The sequence below is a fragment of the Micropterus dolomieu genome, linkage group LG13, assembly GCF_021292245.1.
Source record: "Micropterus dolomieu isolate WLL.071019.BEF.003 ecotype Adirondacks linkage group LG13, ASM2129224v1, whole genome shotgun sequence".
NCBI classification, from domain to species: Eukaryota; Metazoa; Chordata; class Actinopteri; order Centrarchiformes; family Centrarchidae; genus Micropterus; species Micropterus dolomieu.
In genome coordinates, this window is record NC_060162.1 from 6023375 (window position 1) to 6051059 (window position 27685).

The 27685-nt window shown below is 38.3% G+C and overlaps 1 protein-coding gene across 5 annotated transcripts in view; it reads right to left on the minus strand.

The window, feature by feature from the left end:
* mast4 (microtubule associated serine/threonine kinase family member 4) overlaps positions 1-27685 on the minus strand; it is a 97973-nt gene that overhangs the window by 51801 nt on the left and 18487 nt on the right. For all 5 annotated transcript variants that reach the window (XM_046067628.1, XM_046067627.1, XM_046067626.1 and 2 more), the window contains exon 3: positions 21060-21193. In XM_046067628.1, coding sequence (XP_045923584.1) covers positions 21060-21193 — 134 coding nt within the window. The remainder of the gene's footprint in view (positions 1-21059; positions 21194-27685) is intronic.

The following is a 27685-nucleotide window of genomic DNA, read 5'->3' on the forward strand; positions in this document are numbered from 1 at the left end:
TCCTGTAATCTCTTTACTACTGACAATAGTTAAAGACATAAAATTCCCAGAAAGACTTAACAAAAGTAAAATACATTTGGAAGTTATTGGTTTTCACACATCAGTAATAACGAATGGACCTGAAAAAGGTTCATTTTACACCTTCCAAATCAGGTGTAAACTAACTTCATACTTCATAACTTCATACTTAAGTAAATACACAAATATGAATCCATTTCACAAACTGTTCTTCTCATGTTGCGAGAGAATGAAACCAGACGGGTTTCTTTAAAAAAATAAAATAAAATAAAATAAAAAGAGATTACTGTATGTTGCTGAAGCCAACTGTACAAGGCAGAGACATACAGAGGTCAGGGTTTAATAGCCCAGACAAAGCACCAACAATGCCCTCATTGATTTCTTCAGGGGATTATGCATTCTCACAGGCTTGTTACTTAAAGGATAATACTGCTGGCAAACACATGCAACATTTCAAAGTCTTTGCAGTCATTAAACAACTTTGACTGAATTAACACAATGTATACAGTCTTTAATCCCATTCTGTATGTGGTGGATATTTGTTAAAAGTAGACCTGTCTTCAGTCCTTAAGACTTATAACTCACAGCACAGTGTGCAGAGGAGCTTCTAATGTAATGTGCATTAAATAAACGCACATTACATTTTAAAACTTACGCTTTAAATTTAACTTAAAGAAGTGGCTAACGGGTAGTCAGGACTGTCAATATTACATTTAGACACTAAATCTTGCTTCCATCTCGTCTTTTCTGTCCTGCCTTTTTGTGCTTCTTGTACTATGCCTACGAGGTTGTCTGGCTCATTTGTGTTTAGATTAAACACAAGGTTAAACCTCTGTTGTTGTCCCAGTTATATAGCTTTTTTGTGCATGTCCAAAAATGTATGCCGTTGCTATTATACAATGTTTGTTATATGGAGTGACAGTCTGGTTTGTGTGTGCACGTGTGTGCTGGTGTTGATATTGACCAACTGTTCTTGTTTTTATGTTGATCAAGTAAAATTTTTTTTATACATTTACAGTAAATTTTTACTTGTATTGGGCTTAACTTGTATGTACTGTTTTAATCCTTTTATCTTTTTAGGCGTGACATATTACGATCTGTGCAGGGACAGCAGATGTAAAATAGCCTTTTCGCTAATTCTGGCACATTATACATTTATTTATGTATTATTAGTGTGCATTTTTCCTGTTAAATAAACCTGAAATAAATAAATAAATGCAGTGGCTCTAAGTTTGGCTCAGTACCCTGATGGTTTTCATTATCTACCTGAGATGTAGGTGAATGCAATCAGCTAGATGGTAGGATCACCGATCAACACTCCAAACCACACTCTTTGTCCGTGTATGATTTTTACTTACTTTTAAAGCGTCATGCTCAAGACTAGTTGTCTGAAATGCTTGCCAAGTTTGAACGTGGAAGGTCCCTCAAGTCCTCTGGCGCAAGTCCTTAGTTTTAGTAGTAGTAGTTAGTTTTTATGCTCAAAGCTGGTGGAAAAGTTCCTAGAGTTTACATCTTTAAACATAAATTGAAAATATCACCTTTTTTAGTCTGGCTTTTGATAAGAATATTTTATGAATGAAATGTGCTATACAAAAAAGTTTTGACTGATTTTCTATTTAGTGACACACAATATACTGTGTTCAGAAGTGTTGTAGACACATGAGATATGATGTAAAAAAGATGGGTAACGAGCGGGCCATGGGCTTGTTCAGTGTTTTTAAAGTCTAAGTAGTGCCAGTCTAAGATGAAGGTTGGAGTGTTGACAAACAAACCAATGAAGACATAGAAATGCATAGAAAACTATGCCATTTAACTTCAGCTGTTTCATTTGGTTAATATACTTTGGTAACTACGTACATTTAGAGGGAGAACGTACAGCTAGTGTTAGTTATTTTGCCCCCCTATTCATTTTGTGAAGCTGTAGTACGGACTCAGGAGAACGCCTTCAAACATTGCTCAGCTGCTTCACAGAAATGAAATGACAAGTTTCATTAAAACACTCCAAAGAACATATTTCTCTGAAGGCTCATCAACAGATGCTGCGCCAGTGCCACATGGAAAGCCATGCAAGCCAAGGTCCAACATCAGCCACAGAGACAGACGAGCACACTGTGCACACATCACTATATCCCCCTTAGAGTTACCACAACTGTTTCTTTAATTACAGCAGTTTCTTGTAACGAAGCAGATCGTTTCATCACCCTCACAATGTTTCCATGTGCTCTTTTATAATCAGCAGAGCGAAACAAATACAAAGCTCTCCAGCTCAGATGATATCAAATCGCTCCCTACTGGATCCGTCTTCTTGCACAGAGCACAGATAAATAACCAGGCTTTGGATCCGTTTTATTTTGTGACTACAAATCTCACTGATATGATCATTACACATTTCATTGTCTTATAACAACCTGATAAGGGTGAGGTCCTTTGTTTCATGGAGTGTAGGACACCGAGTTGATGTGTATTGGCTGCTCCAGTCAGCAGAAAAAGTGCTAAGCCCCACTCTCCCTTTGCTATCAATTAGGGCTTAATGTCTGGCTTCCCCTGCTGCCTACAAAAGACCAAGGGCAGAGAGCTTCCTTGGGAGACATGACCACAGCTCACACAACACTAATTACCAGCAGGGAAAGACTTACACTGATGGGATATCCACCAATCACAGTCTACAATCACGCAAAGATAACTTGAGAGCAAAAACAGTATGATAATAGACCAATTTATTGAAATACACGTTTTTATGTGAAATCAATTCATGCCTCAGGAAAATATTTACATAAAGATGGAATAAACGTCTTGTAATGACTTGCTTATTCTGCTTTTGATGCTTGAACTTTTGACACCTTTCTGAATAAGCAAAGCTTGCGTAGAGAAAGAGCAAGCATATTCAAGGGCACTGTGTGACACGGTTTTAATTAGGGCTGCCCCCGACTAAAGAATTTCCTAGTCGACAAAAATGGGTCTACAAAACAAGACATGATTATTTTCTGTATTTTTTGATAACATCAGCTTTCAGTAAAGGGAGTAATGGAACAAGAACGGCCAGCTACAGTGAGCTGTTAGTTGAACATCTGCAGTGGACAGGTTGTATACTTTCAACTCCTCAGCAAAGTAATGGTAGTGTCCTAGAAATCTACTTACATGAAATAAGGTCATGGTTGCTCATGGCATGATGGATAAAGGCCAATTATTGACTGACTTCTTTATTAAGATAGACTTTGTTTGGCTGTAAACAGATAGACCAGTTGCAATTCTGTTGCATGTCTGACAATGTAGCTACTCAAGGAGTGTTTGCTGCCCCCAGATTCACCTGTGTGGTGTCAGTATTAAATCACACTGACACCACAAAGGTCTCTCTAAAGTTTGAAATCTTAAGGATTATGATTTAAAGAACAAGGAAAGCTGTGATATTTCCTTTAGTGGTTAACCTCAGTAGCATTAGCAGACAACAAAGAAACATTTTTCTTCTTTGTCATTCAGCTGTATTCACCTCTTGCTTCATTATCCTTTAAAGGCATTTCTCTTGACGTGCTCAGAGCCAGAGAGAGCCTGAGCTGTGTGTGCCAGTGTCATGATCAAACAAGGTTTCTGACTCACACTGCTGCAATATCTACAGCACCAAAGCAGAAGATATCCAGCAAGCTTTGAAGCATGAGTTCTACGTATAAATGACAAACAAAACTTGACTGAAGAGCCTTTATTTTTATACTTTTTGTGACATTCAAGATGAAGCAATAGCCATGTTGTGTGTCTGAAGATTCTCATTATCCAGGTTCACTGTTTTCCAAGAAAGGTTAAAAACAAAAGGCAACTGGACTTGGTTGAAGATGCCAACAACAGTCATTCAGACATGGCCTTACATGACTCCAACCACCACGATGGTCGTTACAGCAGCCAGCAGCACTATCCATCACGCTGATAATGACCCCACAGAGCTTAAATGGCAGGGACTCCCGAACAGTCAGTCAGAACTGAAGTAGCCCCTCGGACGAGAGGTATCTCAAGTAACTTCAACCAAGTCCAGCTGCCCTTCACTTTAACCGTCCTTGAAACCCCGACCAAGTCAGCATAATGCTGAACATAAATACATATATTTTCATTAAATTTTATAATCCATAAGAGGATGAAGAGCTGTCAAACTGAAAAATAAAAACCTTTCATGTTTTAATGTTGTTCATCAGGAAAAGAAACCGGTGATGAAAGTAAACCTTGTACGTTTAATCATAAGTTTATCCAGAATCTTCTCAGTGCTCAAGAGGTACCGATTTTGACATGATGAACCTCAGATAGTTTATTGTTCCACAGGGTAAATGCCAATTAATAACTTCTAGCAACAACATCTCCAAGACACCACATCAAAGATGAGGTATTGCGCTTGTAAAAAGGCTTATGTGTAATGGTTCATTAATAATTCCCCTTGATTTATTTTGGATTTTCCTACATCTCAAGATCAAGTGTACTTGGGTTTGCTGCTGACAGGCAGGAAAATCCCTATTCTCATATTAAGTCATAATGTAAACACCTTGAGTGACATCAGAGTAAAGTTAAATCCCCCTAATCTTTCCGATTGCATCTCGATGCTCGTTCACTTTGTCTGTAATCATCAAGCGTGCTAAAGTAATAACTTAGGATCGCTGACCAAATCTACCTTGTAATCAGGGGTTAAACTAATTCAGTATTGGCAACCCTTATCTACAAACTGCTGCCTTGGGCTACATGTCATTTTGATAGTGAAACAGACAATAAGTTGACACATGTAGACGGAAAAAAATCTAAAAACTAATGTTTGTCTCTACAACACTGCTATTAGGAAAACAGTAACAGCTGCTCATGGACCAACGAAGGTACGCTGTCAATTTCAATGAGCAGTCTGGAGCTTAATTATCAGGGGACAGTGGTGGGATGTACTTTCTTCATTCTTAAGGACAAAAAAAAAAAACCAAGAGTCTTCTTAGTAAAAGCTAACGTCAGCATGCTAACATGTGTGCAATAACCTTGCTACCATGCTGATGTTAGGCGTAATGTTTGCCAAGTTCTCAACTGAGTTGTCATTTTAGTTTAGCATACCAACATTTGCTTTTCATAAATACTGTTCATTTTTAAGTCTACACTTTGATCATGACCACTGATGCTCTCTAAAATAACGAGATGCCACTTTCCAGACGTTCTGTTTTCAGTTTACATATCTTCTCTTTTCTTTTTATTTACAGTGTGTATGTTGTTTGACACATGTTTAGGTCTAACACAGAAATGATTAAAGGATGACATCCACAACAGATGATGTGCATATTTAAGAAACGTACAGGAGCCGCCCCTGCTAGGTTGAATCATTTATAACATGTACTGTACAACTTTTGTACATTTATTAGAAGAGAATGGTTTTATGCTTTAGATGAATAAATAAGTCTACTGGCCTTTAGAATGACGATGGGAATAACAAAAGAGTCCTAATTGAAGACTTTAGTCAACATTAAATCTTAGCCTTCATCTAACCTAAATGCTGCTTCAAAGTCAAAGACCACATGTGTATCTAGAGATTAGGAGAGGTCAAATAGATCAATAAAGCTGGTTATCTGCTCCCAAACAAGGAGACAGACTATACATGATAAAACTGACTGAAGATGGTCTTAAAACGCATACACTGAATTTGTCTGGACATTTACAGTTCATTGAATTACCTGAATTTTGATCATTTAGAAACTATACCTAAGTTGCTGACTTTTATTAAGCATGACAACTACATCAGTAAACCCAAACCTACTGTCTTAAGTAATACTTTCCATCATTATCCCCAACTCAATCCGAAAGACTTGAATTGATTTCTGTGCCAGCAGGGGGAGATTCAACAGCAAAGCACACATTCACTGTGGAAAGCTTGGCTGATTAAATCTGCTGGCATCCTCACATTTCTCCTTGTAGAAGGATGTTAGGTGTCATAAATGCTTAATCCAATGCCTCATCCAGTGTTGTAAAAGGGAAACAATTAATTTCATAACTGGCACTGAGCATAATGTTCTTCTAATTTTATGATCTCTCTTTTATAATCAGGACCTCCTGTCATAAAAGAACCTTAAAGCTAAACTAAATGAATAAAGATATTCACAACTCACAGGCATCACCTAACCAACAGCATATTGACTCTCGGGTGGATTTTTAACCATTTCAAAATGTATGTGTAACAATTAATTGTTATTTGTGGCTGTCCCTGAGGACTTAAAGATCAGCAATGTGAAGCATATTTTTCTTGTATAACCCAGAAAGCTTAATAAGACCTGACAACCTTTTCTGCTATATTTTCCCATAATGTGTAAGATTTTACCTTTATTTTATATGAATGTGCCTCCACCAACGTCAGAATAACGTCAGTAAGAAATTTTTTTACATTTATGAGATATATCAGCTTTAAGATTAGAGATGTTAATTCACACAGCATGTAGTAAAATATTTGTTCACGAGACGCAATGCATCAGGAATCGGGTGTGATTCAGCTGGTGACTCCAACTGATCGATCACATCGTACTAATTTATCAGTGCAGCACAACGCAATTTAGCAAAATTATTGACTGACTTCCAGCAGTAGATAATATCAGCTGTACTTGATTATAGCACCGCAAGTGAACTGTGTTTTTGAAGGTCAACAAGACCAACAGAGTGGCCACTGTTAAAGATGCAGATGATGGTGTCGCATCAATTTCAATAGAATCACCCAGCTAAACCTTTATGCATATCATTTTGATATTTTGTAGAAGTGACATGGTTACTCCTGTTATGTAAAAAGTAATGACGCATATTTTATCTAGTCAGCTGCTCAACTGATTTTCAGGGTGGAGCTACAGGTTGTGAACACTAATTAGGCTGCCACTAATGAGCATAGTGTTTTAATGTAGGCAGATCTCAATTAAATATAGTTATTTATATTTTAGTTCTAAATATTAACATACCACAAGCACAAATAGTTAGTTGATTGACAATTTCAAAGCTTTCATCGCCAACGGTGCTGATTAAAAGTTGACAATGACATGCCTTATCATATGAGGTTCTGTTTTTCCCTAAATGTGTCGTTTCATACTGTTTATCTTTGTTTACACATTGTATTGTTGCTGTACATTAACTTGGTTGATAATTGCCACTTGTTGTTAATGAGTTTCAGTTTGTCAAAATGCTAAATGTATACTGTTGATGTTGTAGCATATTAGTAACTGGCATTTGCATTCAACTGACGTCTTCACCATAGACTATATGTAAACTCAGTGTTTAATGTGGACTGGTGTCTGTTGATGTCTGACATGAGCAAATGCAAATGACAGAAGTGATATACAAACTCAGATGACAGAAGGGATGAACAGCTGGAGATGACAAGAGGACTGGAAACTACTAAAGACATCTGTGCTGTTTGAACAGAGAGTACTGTAAGAACATCAGAAAGATGCAATCTGCAGTGAAAAGTAAAACTGTGTAGTCACTAGCAACTGATGCTTCAGGTTATATAAGACCAAACAAATAAGATTATGTTATGAATGTTATTAAAACAATTAACAGTTCATAACAAGGTTATCTGATACTAACAGATCCTGATACAACCAAGCCTTCAGTTGGGTGCCCCCTTATTTTTGTGCTACAAGCAATATATTTTAAAATTGTGCCCAGGAAAAATGAACTTTCACTATTGGGAATCATCTGTAATAGGAAGAAAATAAAAAAAACTTTAAAAAAACAGAAAAATGCTATTGTGAAAATATGGCCCATAGATCTTAACATTTAACATGGCCTAAATTGGAAAACTGAGAAATAGACAGACTGGTAAAGTGAGGAGCAGATGTGCACACAGATACTGTTGTTCTACCTATAAGTAGTTTGACTAGTTTGTAAGGCAGATCAAATATAGATTAATTAATCATGTTAATACAACTTTCTGCTAAAAGAGCAAACCAGCAGTAGCTCCTGGGATCTACACCAGAGGCTGCTATTGCACACAAGTCTACACACCATTATCAACATCTTTGTGTAAAACATTTTTCCTGTATAAAAATGTCAATATTAACTGCAAAATATGCTGAAATGTTCATTTTGAATCTGCAAGTCACAAGTGTTTCAAACACCCCACAAATTTCCCAAATGAAATATATATTGGTGACTCATCTATGTGTTTACTGTGCGCATTGTACTCTATCCAATTTGTTTTCCCAGTGATGACGGATGTTTTCTTTTGTGATTATTCTTCCTCAAGGAGAACTTTATCTTTTAATCTGACTCTTTTCACAGCATCAATGAAGTGCCGCTGGACTGGATAGAAACCCACTGTCTTGCACAAGGACACTTCAGTAGAGAAACTGCTTCCCTCTTCTAGATAAAGAAAGGCTGTCCTATTCAAACATCCCTCCAAGATCAGGGCTTTTCATTGGTGCTTCAGTAAAGTAGTGGTTTCTGTCGTCAAATTAGCAAAAATATTATAATACATCCAAATATTATGTTAATATGTCCCAATTTATGGGACAGTCTTAAAAAAGAACTCAAAAACATGCAAGTAGAAAGCCTTTTTCATTCTGAACCAATCGTCACACCACTTCACACAAATGGCTCTTTGGAGGCATACAATGTCACTGCACTCATTTGGGTAGCTACCTTTTATTATGAGGCACTGTTAGACATCAGAAGTACAGTAAAGCTCAATGCAATGCACTAGCTCCTGACAGGCTGCTCCTAATTAAGATGAAGGACATGCGCAGCTGCTATAGCCATCATTAAAATCAATATAAATCCAACAAATATTATATAATGAGCTAACATGGCAGCTATACACCCTCAAAACCAGACTACAAACCTAGTGAGACTAGAGACACAACCACAAAAGCTACACTAAAGGAAATCATCTTATATGAGGCAGAACAGAGGTGTTTGTCACAAGTCAAATACATTCGTACACGGCAGTGTCATTGCTGCTATACTGCTACAGATATACATACTTGCATACTTGTTAATATGGAATTGATGGTCTGAACAACATCCCAGTCTATCGACATACTGCAAACATGGAAGCATTATCTTAATTACTTTCATAGAGAAAGCAATTACTGTAGTGCATAACATCACTCTGCCATTTCTTTACTCATTCGTATTTACCATAACTACAGAATAAGAGTAAGCCAAATGAAATGTACGCAAGGTACCTGGCAATCAATATTCTACAGTATTTTTTTTAACAACAAGCTCATCATATACATATAACTTCACCTTATTCTAGTCTCAAATCATTCCGTTTCCTTCCTTGTCTCCAGACAAGCAAACAAGTTACTCACAATGCTGACAGAAATTCATACTGAACAGCACACTTTAGCTGAGCAATTTATTTAGAGAACTCATTAATGGTTCTGATACTGGGAAGCAGCAATTCTCCGGCGTATTGTTGGTTAGTCTTCGTTTGTTTTCAACAAGTCTAAAAATAAATTCAGTATACTGTCACATTCATTAGGCATCAACATGAAAACTAAAGATTTATCTTCTTGTTCTTCATGATCGAAAGATCAAATCAAAGTTTTGACATTTTCTTGCTTAAGCTTACCAAAATGTGCAAGTACCAACATACAAAATACATTGTTGTTAATTACTTTTCCTACCTATTGGTATATTTTTGTAAACGGTGCTACTTAGGTTGACTGGATCTCTACACAAAATAGAAGCTAAATCAATAATGTAGAAAAGTAAAAACACTGTGAAGAAAATTGAGGTTTACAGGTGTTGGCAGACGGATATTATTACCTTTGGCCAGGCTACCTGTTTCCCCCCCCACTTCCAGTTATTTTATTCTAAGCAAATGCAACTAGCTGCTGATGGTAGCTTCATATTGAATACACACATTTGACAATGATATGACTCTTCTCACCTAACCATCTAAACTATTGCTTTAAAAGATTAATAAATAAACAATAAGGTCATAAAAAGACACTGTTGCCCAGCTGTTAAATAATTTAACCTATAAAATTTAAGCCACATTAAAAAAAACTTTTACAAACATATTTAGATTATATTTATTTCTTGACAACAAGCGGTAAGCAGCAAGGTACTAATTAATAATGTAATGTTGAAATAGGTTACTATTTTTCTCCTGAGGCCAAAAGCACTGACACGCTCTGTACTGTAAATAGTCTAGCCCTTACCATCCATGCAACATAAACATAAGGTCTGACTCGAATGATGTCATCCCTTCCTGGCCTGAGAATGAATGGGAAACTGTGGAGCTGAACCAGCTATTTCTATTTGCCTAACTTCCGTGTTTCCTTTTGAATGTTAAAGATAGAGCCAACAGCAGCCTAACTACAGGAGTGGCCGTTGTGTTTGCTTTAGCTGATGCGTGTTAGGGCATATAAAGAAGTCTTGTGTGGAAGAAAGACAGCAAGAGAGGAGGTGGTGTCCAACAAAGGAATAGAGAGATTAGGGCAACTGTGCACAAAATTACAGTTTGAAAGCTTTTGATAAACGCAATTACAAAAAAAGTTAATGGTTTCTCCAGAGAAATCTATTAAGACCATTAAAAAAAAAAAACGCATGAATGAAATGTCAGTATTTCAGCTGTCTAATTTTTAAAACGATTCATAATCACAGAGGAACACATTGACTCTAAATTTGTGAACATGAAAGTCAAATGTTACCAGCTTTTCTAAAGATTTTCTCAGCAGCTAAATAAATCAAACATAACACAAGAAAGAGTTCTTAACCAGCAAATCTCACCTTTGTTTATTATGAAAATAAACATTAAGAATAAAAGCAGTTTTAGTTTAATTCATCTGCTATATTGCAGCCTAATTAAAATAAATGAGATATGCACAGGATCACAGGGAGTTTGTGATTCAAAACACACACAGTTGTTTGCTGAATTTAAAAAGGTTTCCTTTTAAACATGTTTATCAGTTGCTCTGTAAGTGTCCCAAATTAGGGTAAGCTAAATTATAAATCCAAGTGCAATTTATGCTTTACTGTAACACCTACTGCAGGTGTAAAATACAAGCAATTTCATATTTCAGAACACTCTGTCCTGCCTTTCCAGCAGCATTAATGTTACGGCAGGGTGATGGCAGCAATGATTTGATTAAGTGCATCATTTGTTAGGACTGTTGTCCTGAAGCTTACACCACGATCAGGGTTTTTGACTGAAAGGCAAACGCCTCACTGTAAACTCAATTATCATAAAAAGTCAATAAAGCACAAGAAGCCCTTCAAACAACATAATCAATCCAGCTCCATGAGTACACATCTCTCGTCCCTCCCAGCAGATAACACATATGAAATATCACAAATGATTTGAGGCTGTTTAAAAAGTAACACTGTTTGGACAAGAATTTACTACAAACTATTATTTCCAAATCTTTTCAAAGAAACAAAGTAGTGAAGATTAAAACATTCGCAGCCTGTTTTCAGTCCTAATTATCCTCTTTAGTACATCTAGTAAAAAATGTCTGCCAAGAGATTCTCTCTCCTGCAGGACACACGCACACATCAACAGCAGCGCCAATGTTGCCCACTCTGTACTGCCAAGTGTGAACACAAAAAAGGTCTCAAAGTCCTAACTGTTCTGTTAAAAGAGCAATACAAGAGCCTCACAAGCCACTCATACAAACAGTACAAAGTCGCCCTGCAGACACAGCTCCACACACAAACACGCCTACATTTGCCTGCCTACCTGTAGCCCTCGTCTCCTCAGAATGCTGGACTCGTCCATGGTACAGAGCCCCGACTTATCATGCCTCCATACCGGTGCATAGCCACGCTGCACTGCCTAGCTCCAGCCTCCTGCGCTCTCCCTCCCTCAGGCTAAATCTGATCTTAGCAGCTGCTAAACACTTCCATCAGAACTTATCTGATTGGAGGGGGGCAGTCAGCTGATACCTCCTCTTGTTCCACTCCTCTGTAACTTCAGGAGTGAAGGACAGAGATGGAGCGAGAGAGGAGAGAGAGAGAGGGAGGAAGAGAAGGGGGGTCGAGGAGAAGGGAGAAGATCGGCAGTTCTAATTTAGCGTAGCAACGGGTGGGGGTGAGTGGGTGAGGTAGTGGGGGGTACCGGGGACAAGTGAGAGCCCCAAGACTCATTTCTCTGAGCAGCCACGCTTTTTGGGCACCCTAGGTGACCATGAAAATGAGAGGATATCCTTCCCAGCATTGTTTTGCTCCAACCTTTACAATGAATCTGACATCCTGTCTGCAGCGGGCAGGCTAACTGACCTCCCTGGAATAATTGTAGTCAGTGAGACACATGACTACAAAACACACACCTGAAGGTTAGACCAGTGAAGGAAACATGACGGCTGAGACTACTACAGCTATCGTTAAATGTAGCAAGTGTGTGTTATATGGAAAATGAAGAAAGTAATAGCCAGGCTGGCAGTTTATGTAAAAAAACGTTGCTGCCCAAGACCTTTCCAACGTGCTATGAAAATGTCACACGAACTGCTGTGGGCCAATATGTAGATAGGAAATGCGTCCTTCATTGCAAGCAACTCTCCTCTGAATCATTATCATGCTGAAATCAACTGCGCTTGCCTGCACAACCTGTTATGTATACAACTGCCTATCCTGTGTCAATTTCCAACAATTTTACGCACTGCTTCTGTCTCTTACACACGCTTCACACGGAGATGAGTTTTGAGGCAGTCGGCAAGCGACCACAGATCTTCACACTCACTAACTCAATGTCCCCACACCCTCCTGAATTATTAGCATTTGGAAAATAAGTTGTTTCCAATGCCATGCTGCCAATTCTATCCTGCAATTTTGCATTCTGTTTCAGTCGTGTTTTTTTTGCCCCCATCCCCTTTCTCTTTTTTCACCCTCTCTTACTCATTTCCATTCACTGTGGTTCTGCTCTGTGAATATTAAGTGGGCCCCTTCCATTCTCCTCATCTCCATCCAAGCTCAAATGATTTCTCTTAGAGAGTATGGCCTGGAATGACAGCTAACCACTACTACGGCCGGTGGAGGAGGTGCACGGGATTGTCAGGTGACAGGTGACCACTACATCAACTTTTCCCATTTTGAAACCTGTACAAGAGAAAGCTGATGGAGTGTTATATGGAGTGGCTGAGGCGGCAGTCATTTGTGCTGCTGAGCTGATAAGAAATTCGAGAGGAGAAAGCCCAGGTCTGCGCTTGGGTAATCAGGCTGTTTTTGAATAAACCCCTTAAACCTCAGAGGACGAGGATTACAGTAGACAACTTTTTCAGCTTGAACAATGCCCTCCAGATTACCTGAGGGAATTAAAGAATCCAGTTATGTTCAATTGACTACTCTTGAGTCACTGCTCAGTATGTAGCTGCTTAAAGGAACAATTAAGAAAATTCCATATTGGACTAACAATGAAGATGAGAAGCTACAGGAACACAGGGGAGGGGTCATTTGACTTAATTAATACAGAAAGTCTCCATTTCCCTATTGTACATAGTGACTGTAACAAGCACTACAGTAACAATACTAGTGTTGAAACAATTAATCTACTGAAAATGACTTGTCAACAATTTTCATAATCAAATAATTATCATTTATCAAGGAACTCTGTGACGCTGTGCACAGCAGGGGTTTGAGCTAAATGCTAACAACAGCATGTTAACATGTTTATTAAGTTCATAATCATAATTTATCAGGCTAGCATGCAAGCATTTGCTGATTAGAAATAAAAATAAACAGGTAAGGATGATGGGAATGTCATTCATTTTACAAGTATTCATAAGCATAATTCATAGTCCAAGCCCAAAAAATTTTGGAGCTGTAGGTAGTGTTAGAGGAAACATCGTAGGATCACCAAACTCATTAAGATTTTTTGTCTGGTCCTGATAAATTTCTGTAGAAAATTTGGTGCCAACCCACTGAGTATTTGTTGTTGTGGTATTTAAAATAATTATTTAAAGCGGTCATATTATGGTCATTTTCAGGTTCATAATTTATTTACGGGTTGTACCAGAACAGGTTTACTTGGTTTCATTTTCAAAAAACAACATATTTTTTGTCATATTGCACATTGCTGCAGCTCCTCTTTTCACCCTGTGTGTTGAATGCTCTGTTTTAGCTATGGAGTGATGCATCTCACTTCTACAAGATCTTTGTTGGAGTTGCACAAGCGCAGTACCTAGTTAAGTACTACTAGCCAGTCAGAAGCAGAGTAGGGCGGGTTCTGAAAAGCCGATAAACAGCAGCTTTGGTTCAGCTCTACATGTTCCCGAACCAGCTTAGCAACATGGACTGGAGCAAGAGTTTCAGAGTGGTGCATTATTAATTAGTGACAAACGTATCTTTCATCCATGAAGTTTTAACTGAGCTCTGTCTCTACAGTAACAACTTTATGTCATTTGACTGCCTGGAGGGTAGCTAGTGTTTGGAAGGGAGAGGAGAGGCAGCAGGCGGACGTCTTGTCACTGTGTGCTGCAGCTCCCGGTGTTTTTCCACCGGTGTTTTTGAGGGTGCGCCTGACTAGCCGCTAGGCGAGCATTATGCAAGTGTTACCACCTGACGCAACACAGTCATGGAAGAAAAGGCTGGACTACAATGGCAGGCAGTTCAGACCAGTGTTTTCTGTGGGAGATGGTAACTCCCTTTAGGGTGGACTTTAGGCTTTTTCACTTTGCAAACCTATTACATGCACAAAAAGAGAAATAACACAATAAAGGAAAGGGAAAAAGGCAAAAAATAAATAAATAATCTGACCTCTTTAAAACTATGACCTGCTAGTGCCGCATCGGGAGAAGTCATGAGATAACCAATGTCATTAGGATACATCATCTGGGCACCATTAATGTCATCACATACCATCAAATAGTTGTTGAGGTATCTCAGTCTAGACAAAAGTGATGTATTGACCGACAGACCAAAATTGACATCCCTACAAACACGCCCCTAGCATGGCTAAAAATCAAATATTTGTTGAGTCAAGCTTCTCAGATGAGAAGATCTGCTGCTTTTTTCTGTTTTATATAATTACGAATAGAATATTTTTGGGCTTTACACTACTGGTAGGAAAAAAACATTATATATTGTATAAATGATAATAATAATAGACACAGAAATCACACATAGTTAAGCTGCTTTGAGTCGGGCTGAGGGCAGACTGTGCCAGTGGCCTTGGAGCACAGCCACAGAATAGCCTCTGGGAAAAGTCCAGGGGTTGTCTGTGACTCATTTCCTCCTGGCAGGTGGGCAGCTGAGGTTTTTTCCTCTGCCTTTGGAGAAAAAAGGGAGAAAAAGGGAGAGCTGGCACTGAAAGCATGCAGAGAGTGCTGATTGAGTGACCCACAGCCTCTGCTCTGTCTGAGCTTATCAGACCAAGAGGCAACCTGCAGATGTAAGGCAGGCAGAGGAGGGACACTGGCCTATGAAGAGAGCGGTAAGGAAAGAAAGAGTCAATTCCCTCCATACAAAGCACTGCAAAGAATCCATCTGTCCAAAGCCAAAGGAGTGAGAATATCTAGCCATGAAACCCTGGTGAAGCCAACCTCCCAACGGGTGAAGCGAGTATTTAACAAGATGCCCCAAGATAGCAACCAAGAGCAGCAATGCATCACTCTCAATTCCTCTCTGGTTTTTCAATTTTGAATAAATTGGAATAGCCATGTAAATGTATGCATTCATAAGATGAAAATGATGTCAGCTTGAGCCCACTTGGAAAATCCAATTGGCTTTCTTCTCAATTTGTTTTCTTCAGTTTCAAAGAGTCACCCTGCATAACACCATCACATTTGAATCTCAGAACAGACAAAATTGTATCTCAAACAGAGTCAGATGACAGGGGTTGAATGTCTCAACTGCAACTACTTTATCTAGAGTGACAGTTTCATTTATATTCCTCCCATATGTTTACAGTAACATACCACATGCTTTGTAATTGTGTATGTGTACAGCAGATATGTTTCCAAAGCTATTCTGTGGAACTTAACAGGGCAAGAGAAAACAAAGAGATGAAAGAACGCCTAAACAAAGGCACCACTAAACAAAGACAGAGACTACAGACAAACAGATCAATAAGATTCATCTGAGTAACTTATTTTCCACTTTCTTGTTTGTAGGCGGCTCTTCAGGCTTGATAATTACATTAGAAGTGGGCTATTATTAAAAAAGCTATACATGTTACACGTGTTTTATGAAAAATCTATGGTATTTCTGACCAGACACCTCAACACCCAAAGTTTGTAAACATAGAGTGAAGTTCCTTCCTTTGCAACAACACACTGATCCAACAACAATGATATCAGTAAAGGACATCACTGACTACGATTAGGAGGGAGAATGAGAGTCCACAAAGGCACAACATCAGGATTATGACAGTCTTATCTCCATATCACACCAGAGGTGAAGTATTGATTTTCTGCCAAAAAGCATCACAGTCAAGAGAGATGTGCCACGCTTGTCAAAGAGCCATGCACACCCAGGGGCATGATGGAAGAGCATAAAGGAGGAAAAAATGGCAAAAAGCAATAACAGGACTCCTGTGAGGCAAAGCATGGCTGACAAAACCAAAGGAGTCTTAAACCTGCAGTGAAGGTGAAGACAAGTAGGACACAAGGGGGTGAATAAAGTTCCATTCCCATTGTCATTTATAACGTTTGTGAGTATTTGAGAATAGTTATATTACTACCAAAGAGGTGTACATGCTAATGTGGATAATATGGTTTTAAATATATTTAAATAAGTTAACTAGAGCTGAAACAACCAATTGCTTAATGAAATTGACAGAAAATGAATCAGTCATTTTTGAAGAAAAAATGCAAAATAATCTGCAGCCCTACGCTTAAAAACATCACACAGCAGTAAGTGAAGACAGGGAGCCATTATCTAGTGTGCAGAAGTGTTTACTGACTGCAGTGTTACACACACACAAAAATATCCTAACTAAGTACTAGTTTTACTTCAACATTATACCTTAATAAAACACACATCAGGTACTCAGACCAACAATTCACAAACTGATAACAAAGCAGCAGTGGCCCTCTACAATGATGGTCATGGTCGCAGCTATCGTCATTGTTTTTTTTGTTTAGTTAAGTTCTACATTTTCCTGGAAGCCTTTGCAATGAATCTAGCGACAATAATGTCACTTTTCTAGTATTTCTGCATTTTTCAGCAATAGAGCCTGAACCTAAACCAGCCACATTTCAAATTTGCCCATTTCAAACTGAATGAACAGTAACCAAATCCAACAGCCAATTAAATCTCTTCAGACATGGATATATGTGCCAAATCGGAGTGTGGTTAGAAATGACAACAATCTCATGCTCAGCACACTAGATGCAGCAACGCAGTGTGTATGTTGGCAGTTCTCCATTCATTCATTGTCACTAAGGCCAGCGACTAATGTGCTTTCCAGTCATATAATCATAATTATGACAAATTCCACTCTGTCTGTATGACCGACAGGCATAATCTTTGCTAGTGATAAGTACGCTGAAGTTGTTTGGATCCAATTCATATTTTGGAAAACAAAGAAAAAGGCCTGAAGCTGAGGTGTTTTGTCTCTTTTGCTCCTTTCCCAAGGTCAACCAATTCACCATCTTTTCTAAGCTTGTTCTGAAGGCAGGATAATACAGTGGCTGTACCCCCTGAGGTGTCAGTGCAGCCCGACTCCAAAAGATTCTGATGTAGCAAAACATCAGCCATTCAGCTTGTGTCTATATAAGACAAAATCTGAGCAGTGGTCACCAGCATCTAATTTTCCCACGGAGTCATGGGGGCATGCAAACAGTGTTAAGAATAAGAATAAGGATAAGATGACATTTGAGCTGGAGAAACAAACATGATCCACTGAGACATCTGACTGCATACTGTATACATTCAAATGACTACGGAGTGTGGGGAAGATTTTAAAGCGAAATTATTGAATAAAAATAGTCAGTTGGAAAAAAGCCATTGTGTTGGCAATCAATACTTTCAACCAGAGGAAACTCATTTAAGGGTTTTCCCATTCATTTTTTAAAACAGAGGATTTAAAACAGTGGACTAAACTGTTCATTTTTCAGTGATAGTGTCACAATATTTATTTCAGAGTAATTTTCTTGAAAATCCAATGTATGCATACAAAGCATTTGAAACATATCCAGAAAATACACAGCATTACAGCAGCACTTGGTTATAGTTTTGCACAAAAGACTTTAATAATGCCATCACAAAAGCGGATAGACTACTGGACTCGCCCATGGAAGAGCTGATGTGATGTGTTTCAGTCGGTCAGCAGTCAGTGAAGACGTCCCTAAATACTCACATCTCTCACATCGTAGTGGACGCACCGAGTTCTCATTGTTTTTCTTTTTTTTCATAAAAAACTAATTTTGGAGGCTGCAGCATGGCACTTCATGGAGGGGGCACGCGATGCACCATGGATGTGCATTGCACACTGGTATCCTTCCTAGGCAATAAGCCTAATATTAACCATAAATCTATCCCATTTGCTGAATTAAGTAAAATTTAAAGTCAGTCTCCTGGGTCCCTTATGATCTTACAGCCACACCTGGGGGAGTGTGCCTTTCCATTAACTTTCGACTGATTCATGGGCTCAGTAGATCAGTGGAACATTATTATAAAATACAAATATCCTAAAATACTGGCAAAGTCAAATACATTAAAAGACTCATTTAGGTCATCCGGTTGTAAAACTTAAATTGTATCAACACTGACTGGAGGACGTATCCACTGGAGGACAATTGTGTTACAGGTAATCATGTTTTTATTCACTCTGCAGGTCACAATGAGCAAAGGGACTAATTTGTGGCTTTTACAAGCACAAGGAAACATGTGTTTTTGTTCTGAATACTGAAAATGCACTAGCGCCCCCCAGTGTACAGAATTAATTTAGATATTATAACAAACCAGTAGTTAGATTTAAGTATTAAATCATTAAAATCACATGAGATGCATCAGCTATTATTTAAGTCATTAAGGTTGTGTTTCAAGCTAAGTAACTGCAATGCTATGTTTTTTTTTTTACATAAATTCAACATCTTAAAATCAGTCACCAGGATCATTTACTGCATTAGTGCTATTATAAGTGTAAACAGGGACATCGTGTCACGAGCTGTCTGAGAAATAGTTTGCCCTCGTCTCATTCAGGTTACAGTGCCTTTTTCCTGGGTCGACCCATTCAGATCACTAATGGTGTAAGCGTCAGTTACCAAAATATATTGTCACAGTTGAGCTCTAAAAGCACCCACACACAAGCACACATACACGTATTTGTGCAGACACAAACGCATGCTTTTTAATTAGATTAACCTTTTCTCTAACTACCGAGTCCACGCTGGGAATGAGTCATAGTTTAACAGCATTGGATTAGCTTGTGACGTGGTATACCGTGATCTTGTTCTCTCAGGAGATACAATCAAAAGCAGGGTATCTGTATGAGTAGGACCACACTGAAGGTCACCTCTGTCTTCATGACTTCATTCAGTTCAACCAAGGAATGCAACTGAAAAATGTGTTTTTATTTTAGTATTTTTTTACTGATTTTCTTTTTGATCATGTGTGCATTTTCAAGCATTTAGACTTACAGTGCATACGTTCCTGTAACTTAAACAGGAATGCAACAATCCTAAAAGGTTGCCTTTCTGAATGTATTTAATCCCTGTATCCTTGAACACTCGTGGCTTGCCATGTTCTGTATCCATTGAAATTAATGGATTTTAGGGGTGACCCCGAATAGGCGAAGATTCAATAGGACGAGCCCAATTCAATCTTGCAGTCGAATCTTCGCAGAGCCGGTTATATGGGGTTGCTCAAAGTCTTATTTTACACAGAACTACTGTTTTTCTCCCAGTAAGTCAATACACAGCCTATTATGATCTAAATATCAACATATAATGCTGAAAATAAACATGTGAAAAGTGCGTGAATAAATCAAAAATTGTAACCCTAAACCTTAAATTAGGTGGCGTCAGTGCACATGTGTGGCATAGCGTGTGTGTGTGTGTGTATGTACGTTCGAATAATTTATAACCATTGATGAAACATCCATCCATCCATCCATCGTCAACCGCTTATCCTGCCTACAGGGTAGCGGGGGGCTGGAGCCAATCCCAGCTGACATCGGGCGAAAGGCGGGGTACACCCTGGACAGGTCGCCAGTCCATCGCAGGGCCCATTGATGAACCGCACAAAGAATATAATATCGTTTTTAAACAATAGGGTACTTGGAATAGGCCGCAGAGGAACCGCAACATGCATGCAATTGTCTGCAAGTCGGCAGACATGCACAGCTCTGCACAAGACCGTTGAATGACAGGTGAGCAGAGCAGATAAGGGTGTGTAAGTATAAGTGTGTGTGTTTGATCTGTTTATATAAGAGAGTCTTAGTCATGTTGCATACTTTCCTGAAAATATTGGTCCAGTCCAACAAAATACTAAATTTATGCCTACAGAATTTGTATATTAACTTTTAAAGTACTTCATGTCTCTAAAAATACACTGTATATTTTAAGTGGAATTTAGGCAGGGATTGGTTAACAGGGATTTCTACTGAGAAATAAATTATTAATAATAATAATAATAATTAGTAATTTAGCTGATGCTCTTATGCAAAGCGACTTACAATTGCTATATGTTGAGGTTGCACGCCTCTGGATCAACTAGAGGTTAAGTGTCTTGCTCAGGGAGAAATTGGTGGATGTCGTAGTGGGAATCGAATTGCCGCCACCCAAATATATCCATGTTTATGTACATGTATACAAGTATATGATTCTTATTCATTTTACTTTCATTGGTGTTTGAATTCTCTTCCCATGACTATCGTATCTGTGGCAACCATCATCTTTGGCCAACTATGTATTTCAGAATATCCTCTTAGAAAATAATTTCGATTACCACGGAGTATTGAATATCATGTATATAGACATTGTGTTTAAAAGCAAATGATCTTGTAGGAAAAGTTCCGTATTTCATATCCTTACATAACTGGTTCAGTGAAATTCACACAGAGAAGCTTTTGTATTGACCAAACTTTGTTCAAAAGATGAGGTAATGGGAGCTTTCTGCCGAGACCAGGATGCAAAATGTCGTGATGGGGTCATGATTTAGGAAGTACTCACCATGCTGGAGGTGAGGGAGGGGTCCGACTTTCCAAGGTTCAGGGAACAGATCCGGACCAAATTAGAGATCTCAGCTGACGGCTGCCATGCTGTCGGTGTCTGCTGGGGGTTGGAGGGTAGCAGAAGGTACTTTCCTGCAGACCAACAACAGGACAAGGTTCAGTTAACATTTCATGTTTTTGGTGACTTCCCTGCCCTCTAAACTCCTCAGATAGTTTAATTTAAATATTTTTTGTGAGGCAAAATTATGAGTAAAGCAGTCCATTACTTCACCAACAAAAATTTAAGTTTTAAAAATGTATACAAACGTGGGTAACTTCTTGTTTCTCTCCCATCAATCATCTCACAACCCTCCAGATTTATCTTGTGACTCTTTGGAGGAGGGGGCTGACCTCTGAGTTGGGAGCCACTGTACTAAAATACCAAACTGTATATTAAGTGTACAATAAATACAACAGTAAAATGCTGCATTCACATTGATGCATCAGTATTAAGACTCTAATGATGTGATACATTTAGTTAGAGGGGCCATATTTTACTTTTGAAACTTTACTTACATTTTGCTAATACTTTTACTGATGTAGGACTTTGAATGCAGGACTTTAAGTATTTTTCCATGAATGTATTGGTACTTTTACTTAAATAAAATGATTTGAATACAACAAAGCTTGTTGATTGACTGCTGACCCATAATAAAAAAGGGAGAATATGGAGAGACAGTACAGGTCAAACGATATACAAGTAACATAAGATCCTAGCTGTCTGCTCTTGTTGTGAATATAAAGCTAAAGCACCTGGCCCTGATGTCAAAGGGTAAAATTAGGCCAGAGGGGGAGAAAGCCCATTAAGAGATCACAATCTCAACATTACACAACCAGCCCACAACAAAGTCCAATGAAAAAACAAATCTCCACTTTCAACTCCCAGCACTGGCAGCTAGATGGCCCTAACTGCTGCTTTCTATGATTCATCCACTTTCATCTGCCTCTAATCTTAAAACCTCAGTACACCAAGGCAAGAGAAACATGAAAACATAACATAAGCAGCCTCAGCATCTGAATTAGAAGATCTTATTGCACCACTGGGACTCCAGGGAAGTAAAAATCATTCATAGAAGTGTTGTCATCTTTTCTCCACATGTGTATATTTCCATTTCCTGTTAAAGTAAACACTCCAGGAGACAGAGAAGAGGATTAACAATCCTGGCACGGCGAAGGAAGAGAAGATAAGTTGACTGTGCTTGAAACATAAAGGGAATATCTCCAGTTAATTTGGCCTTAAGCAGGTACATCTTTTCATCAGATGTGTTAAGCTTAAGTGAACTTAAGAGAAGAGTGGCTACAACTCAACAACAGTGCCACCCCATACTGTATTTTATACATTTTAAAAATACATAAGACTATTTTTTACAGCGAATATCTCCTCACAGTCTGCTAGTTGTCTGGTCAGTGTTCATGCTGAACTGGCTCTGTAAACGGAAAACAAACAAAGTGGCCCGGACCAAATCCACGATTTGTGTGTCAGGTAACGTTAAATGACTTGCCCACGGACATTCAGGTTACTTTTTAGTTAGTCAGTAAGACATGCTGTTGTTGTGATGTTAGCTATAGCAGCAGGAGAGTTGTGAGTATCGCTGTCTGGAGCTGGAGTGCCTGCTCAGGGAGCATCACAGCAGCAACTGTGGCGACAGCTTGCCAACCCACAGTTTAACATTAGTTAGATTTATTTGCTGTTTGGTTGCTCGCTCTATATGATTGTATCTGTCATGGTTTTTTATTTTTCCAGAATCACATACCCCACCTTTAAGTAAGTTGTTCTAACCAAATCCGACAGTTTGTGTCACTTCATTCGTCAGCAGATTTTACATTTTCTTGTTTAGTTGTCTGTAAGTGGACTTACATCAACCTGTACAGCCATGTTAGTCTCATACACACTTGTCACCATTATTGTGGCTTTTTATTTCTGCTGCCATTTGTTCAAAGATGCAGAAAGATGACCTCAAACACTCTGATCGGTCGACTGTTTTAACGGGCACAATACCTCACTTATCAGAGAAATCAGATGTGGGTGGCAATTCATAGGTTTAACACTGACATTTTCTCTCCAATATAACAATAATTTGGGTTTTGTAAATGTAATGTCTTGCATTACAAACATACAGTTTAATGACACTCTAGTGGCAACGTCCCTGGTTTGAGTCTGGCAGGAGACACTTCTTGCATTTCCTTCCTTATCAAATTCAAATTAGCTTTATTGGCATGAATGAACAATATTGCCGAAGCATCATACATACAACATAAGAACAATCAACCCCATACATTTCATTAAATAAGTAATTAAAGTGTAAAGTAATCAAAGCGTATGTGTGTTTGTGTTAAAAAAAAGAAAGAAATTAAATTTGAAAAATTTAAATTAAATAAATAACAGTAAGAGCGTGTGTGAGTGTTAAAAAATAAAAATATATTAAAAATAAAATAAATAAATGTTGTGTTATCTCTCTCCTCATTCCTGTCATCTCTCATCTGTTGACTCTCAAATAAAGGCATGAAAGGCCCCCAAAATACATACTTTAAATAAATAAACAGGTTAAAGCTGCAGCTGTTTGCCTTTGTATTATTTTAAAAACACAAAACCAACAGATGTTAAATTCTATATGTTGAATATGTTCTACTTTCTACTGTTCTGTGGCCTCGTACTGTAGATAAGATTACTTTTGAACGTTTTTCAAAGTATTGTGTTATCACTGTTTTCCAATTCTGTCCAGGTTCAGGTTCAGGTGTTAAAGATATAATTTGGTGGTGGGGGTGGGGGGGGGGGGGTCTTTAATTATAAGGCTCAGTTCTGGACCTTACCAAGAAGAACAGAGCATATACACAGTAGGTAGATAAAAATATACTGTGCTACAGTTATCCTCATAGTTACACTGGTCATTGTAGGAATAGCCACAGAGCTTAAGGGAGACCAAACAGGATGAGGAGGGAAAATTGTGCTCCTTCCTTCCTTCCTTACCGGCAAAGAGAGCCCATCACATCCCGGCATAAAGGAAATCTCTCTTCAAGCACTAGTCAACACTTTTCAAAAGGAGGTATCAAGAGATTTGGTTAGAAGGGTTACGTTTTTTTTTTTTGTTTTGTTTTATTCAACTCAGGTATTTGCAAGGTCAGAGCATGCTGTTCCCAACCTTTGTGCAGATGTCCCTGTTTCAAGCACACCTCTTCTGCATCAATCATAAAATATAAAGAAATCAAAAATCTCTACACACATTGTCACTGTTTAACTGGGTTTCATTCAGCTTGACATTTAATATTAAAGTTTCTCAGTTTTAGCACTGACTCATCCTGTCAGACTCACCAAAGGGTAAACAAGGCTCTGGCTTTTCAGGCAAGTTATTCTAAGTCAGGGTTGTAAAGCATTAAAACTATTTACAGAGAGAAAAACAACTCATTCACCTTGGGGGATTAAAAACACAAGTATTCTTGTATAACATTTTCTCCCCAAAATAAAGATTTGATTGTATTAGTCCTATAACTTACTGTATAATATGGATTTTTCTAAATACCATAATTTCAAAGGAATAACATTTGATGTACTAAACACAACATTTGTGAAGTCTGGGTTTGTGCCTCATTTCCATTACTACTTCCTGGTACCTGAGTGAATTTATAGACATGCTTAGGATACATCTGTCTGACTGTCTAACTGATCTTTTGATAATAACTTATTGTCTATGTTTTATAAAACATGTCTAAACCATTCCATGGCCTCAGGTACTGTGCAGGTGGCAAGCACAAACAAGCTATACTGTGACAACAAATTAAGATATGTAAAATCAATAGCAGGAAGTAAAACCCAATCTCTATCAGAAACAAACACATCACACTCATCTTCAAATCACTGCAAGTTGACTTGCTTCAGGTTAATGTTTGCTTATCCATCTTGTTTTTATGTAGACCAATTAGTAAAGGGCAATGCATTCATTCAAACCTGCACCTGATGAAAACACAATCTTTCATTGACTGTGAAAAAGGTCAACATTTTAATCAGTGAGGTGAAAGTCCTCCAATTATAACACTGTTCAAGGCCCTTAAACAGACAATCAGCCTGGAGTCTTCCAATTTTCTGAATGGAAGTAAACATGCAGCATGTGGTCACAATAGAACAGCTGTACTGTATATCTGTCGTTACCCAGAGAGAGAAGTTTATCTATGCATCATGTGAGCCAGACACACACTACTCTATCCAGAGGCAGAATTAAATTACAGTTTATTTTCATAGCAGCATGCACCTCTCTTTCCCAATTTGCCCAGCTGTTATAGATCACATGTTACTGGAACGGGATATAAATTGGATGTGCAGTATATTGTGACTCCAACTAGAAGTACTAAATCCAGTCAAGTAGTTTGTATTCTCCAAGTCCATGCTGCAGGATTTGCTACCAACCCACCAACTGAAAATCACAAATCCTCACACACTCAATTTTACAATTCCAAGGGGATAGCTCTCTGCTGACTACACATTTCCTCATCACAGGAACACAGCCTGTTTCATTATGGAAGCACACACAAGATGCAGTCTTAATGACAGTCAACCATGCAAGTAATAAGCGTGTTAGCTCATGTATTGTTCCTTATTTCCAGAGACTAAGTGTAGCTATAGAAATTCAAAACATAATGGATATTTTCAACCTCACATCTCACATTTTAACCACACACCTCACTTCACCAATTTCTGTATAACAGTTAATTGCTGAGAAGACTCATAAAAGTGCATAATGGGGGCATGAGCTAACACCAGCTGGTGATGTATGGACAGTTACAGGTCAAGGGATTGTGCAGTTTATCCTTAAAGCAACTTCCATCCTCAAACTTTCATCACATTTTGATAGCCATACTGCTAAATCCTGATTGGTACTCTGAAGTATGCAACATCACCTTATTTCAAACTGTTTCCTGCCCCCTTCAAACCAGTAAGAGGAGCACTCGAGAAAACAGCATGAGAAATCTATCATGTGAAATCATAAAAACAGAAACATGTGTTCCTCTAGTGGACATTACCTTGAAATGATACCTTAATGTTTTATAGGTCTGGGGCTATATAACAGAAAGTTCCTATCTTAAGTCTTAAGTAAAGATGGGAAGAATTTAAGATTTTCCCCAATTTGGTATTACAGAGGCAAATCCTAATTAACTTTAGGAATCCTATCTTATCTTACTTCATCCCATCTTATTTCAGGAAATCCTAAATATTCAATTCAACATTGGTTATCAACTTTTTGTGTCTGTTACTTAGCAACCAATGCTACTTTTCTCATCTTGCTGAGCTAAACAGCTTTTAATCGTTGTTTTTTTGTCATTTTATAAATGAAACATACACTGAAAATGGAGCAGAAAGAACAACTATCATTGAACTTCAAGTCAGATGACTTCGAGGTGTTTGTAACCTCCGCCGAAAAATCCAAATCCACATAACGCTCATCTTGGGGCTAAAATAGCGGACACAGTCACATATCCGGCATCCAGCAGAGCGTTGATGCTGCTAAAAAGTCCATTTACAGTGACACGAAGAGAAAGACAGCTGTTGTGTCCAGAGAGCAGAGGAAAACCGGTGGTGGCTCCTCCTGTGCTCCCTTGCTGACCCCGGCAGAAACCCCTACTCTTCTCGGGAAAGTTAACAATGAAGGGAAAAATAAATAATAATAATAATAATAATAATAAAGGCTGCAGGCTAACGTCATCATGTTTTTCATGCATTTCTTGAATTTAATGATCTCCTTCTATCAAAGACTTGCATTTAGATACTTTTGTTACATCAATCCTTTACATTTGGTTATATAATGAGACATTATCCAGCGTTTCATCGGCTACAGCCTTTCTACTAACGAGTGTTTTGTCATCAAACACATCGGTAGAATCAATTAATAAGTTCCGCCTGTTCACATTTTGATGATTTTGCATTTTGATGAGTTAGCAAACACTACCAGGTGGAAAAGAAAAAGTTAGGACAGCTTAACAGTTCTCCTAAAGTTAGGAGAGTTTATTTAAGATTTTACGAAGTTAGGATGCTTCTGTAATACACTTTTCTTATCTTATGTTAGGAAAGGAACATTGACTTAGGAACTCAGGACTCAGTTCCTAACCCTTATTACCATGGTTACCAAGCAGTTAGGATAGGATCTGCGGGTTAGGAAGTTTTTGTAATACGTCCCCTGGAGGGCAACCATTTTGTTGACATTTGGGTCGCATCTCTTCCATTTGCAGATGATGATGTAATCCTATTGGCGTTATCAAATTTATCTCTGATGGCCTTATAAACGGTGCCCTGCCAAGCGTGACACTGTCATGTTGCATTCCTTGAGCTATCCTCCTCAGGACCAGGTCTAAGTAATAGATGGTGAGTGTGTACCACTACTTGCGGCAAGTGAAAACAGTCACATTTGAAGTGGAGTTTTTACTTCAAAGCATGCCCTTGGGAACTATTTTCTCCACAAAAGTAGGAAACACCAAAAAAAGCTCACAGCAGGGTCTGTAGATTATCCTGATTATTCTGAGTAACCAAGGCAGCTTCTGGAAATACATCTTTCAAGTCATTTTTCATTGCTTTGAACTGCACAAATGAAATTCCGCTCA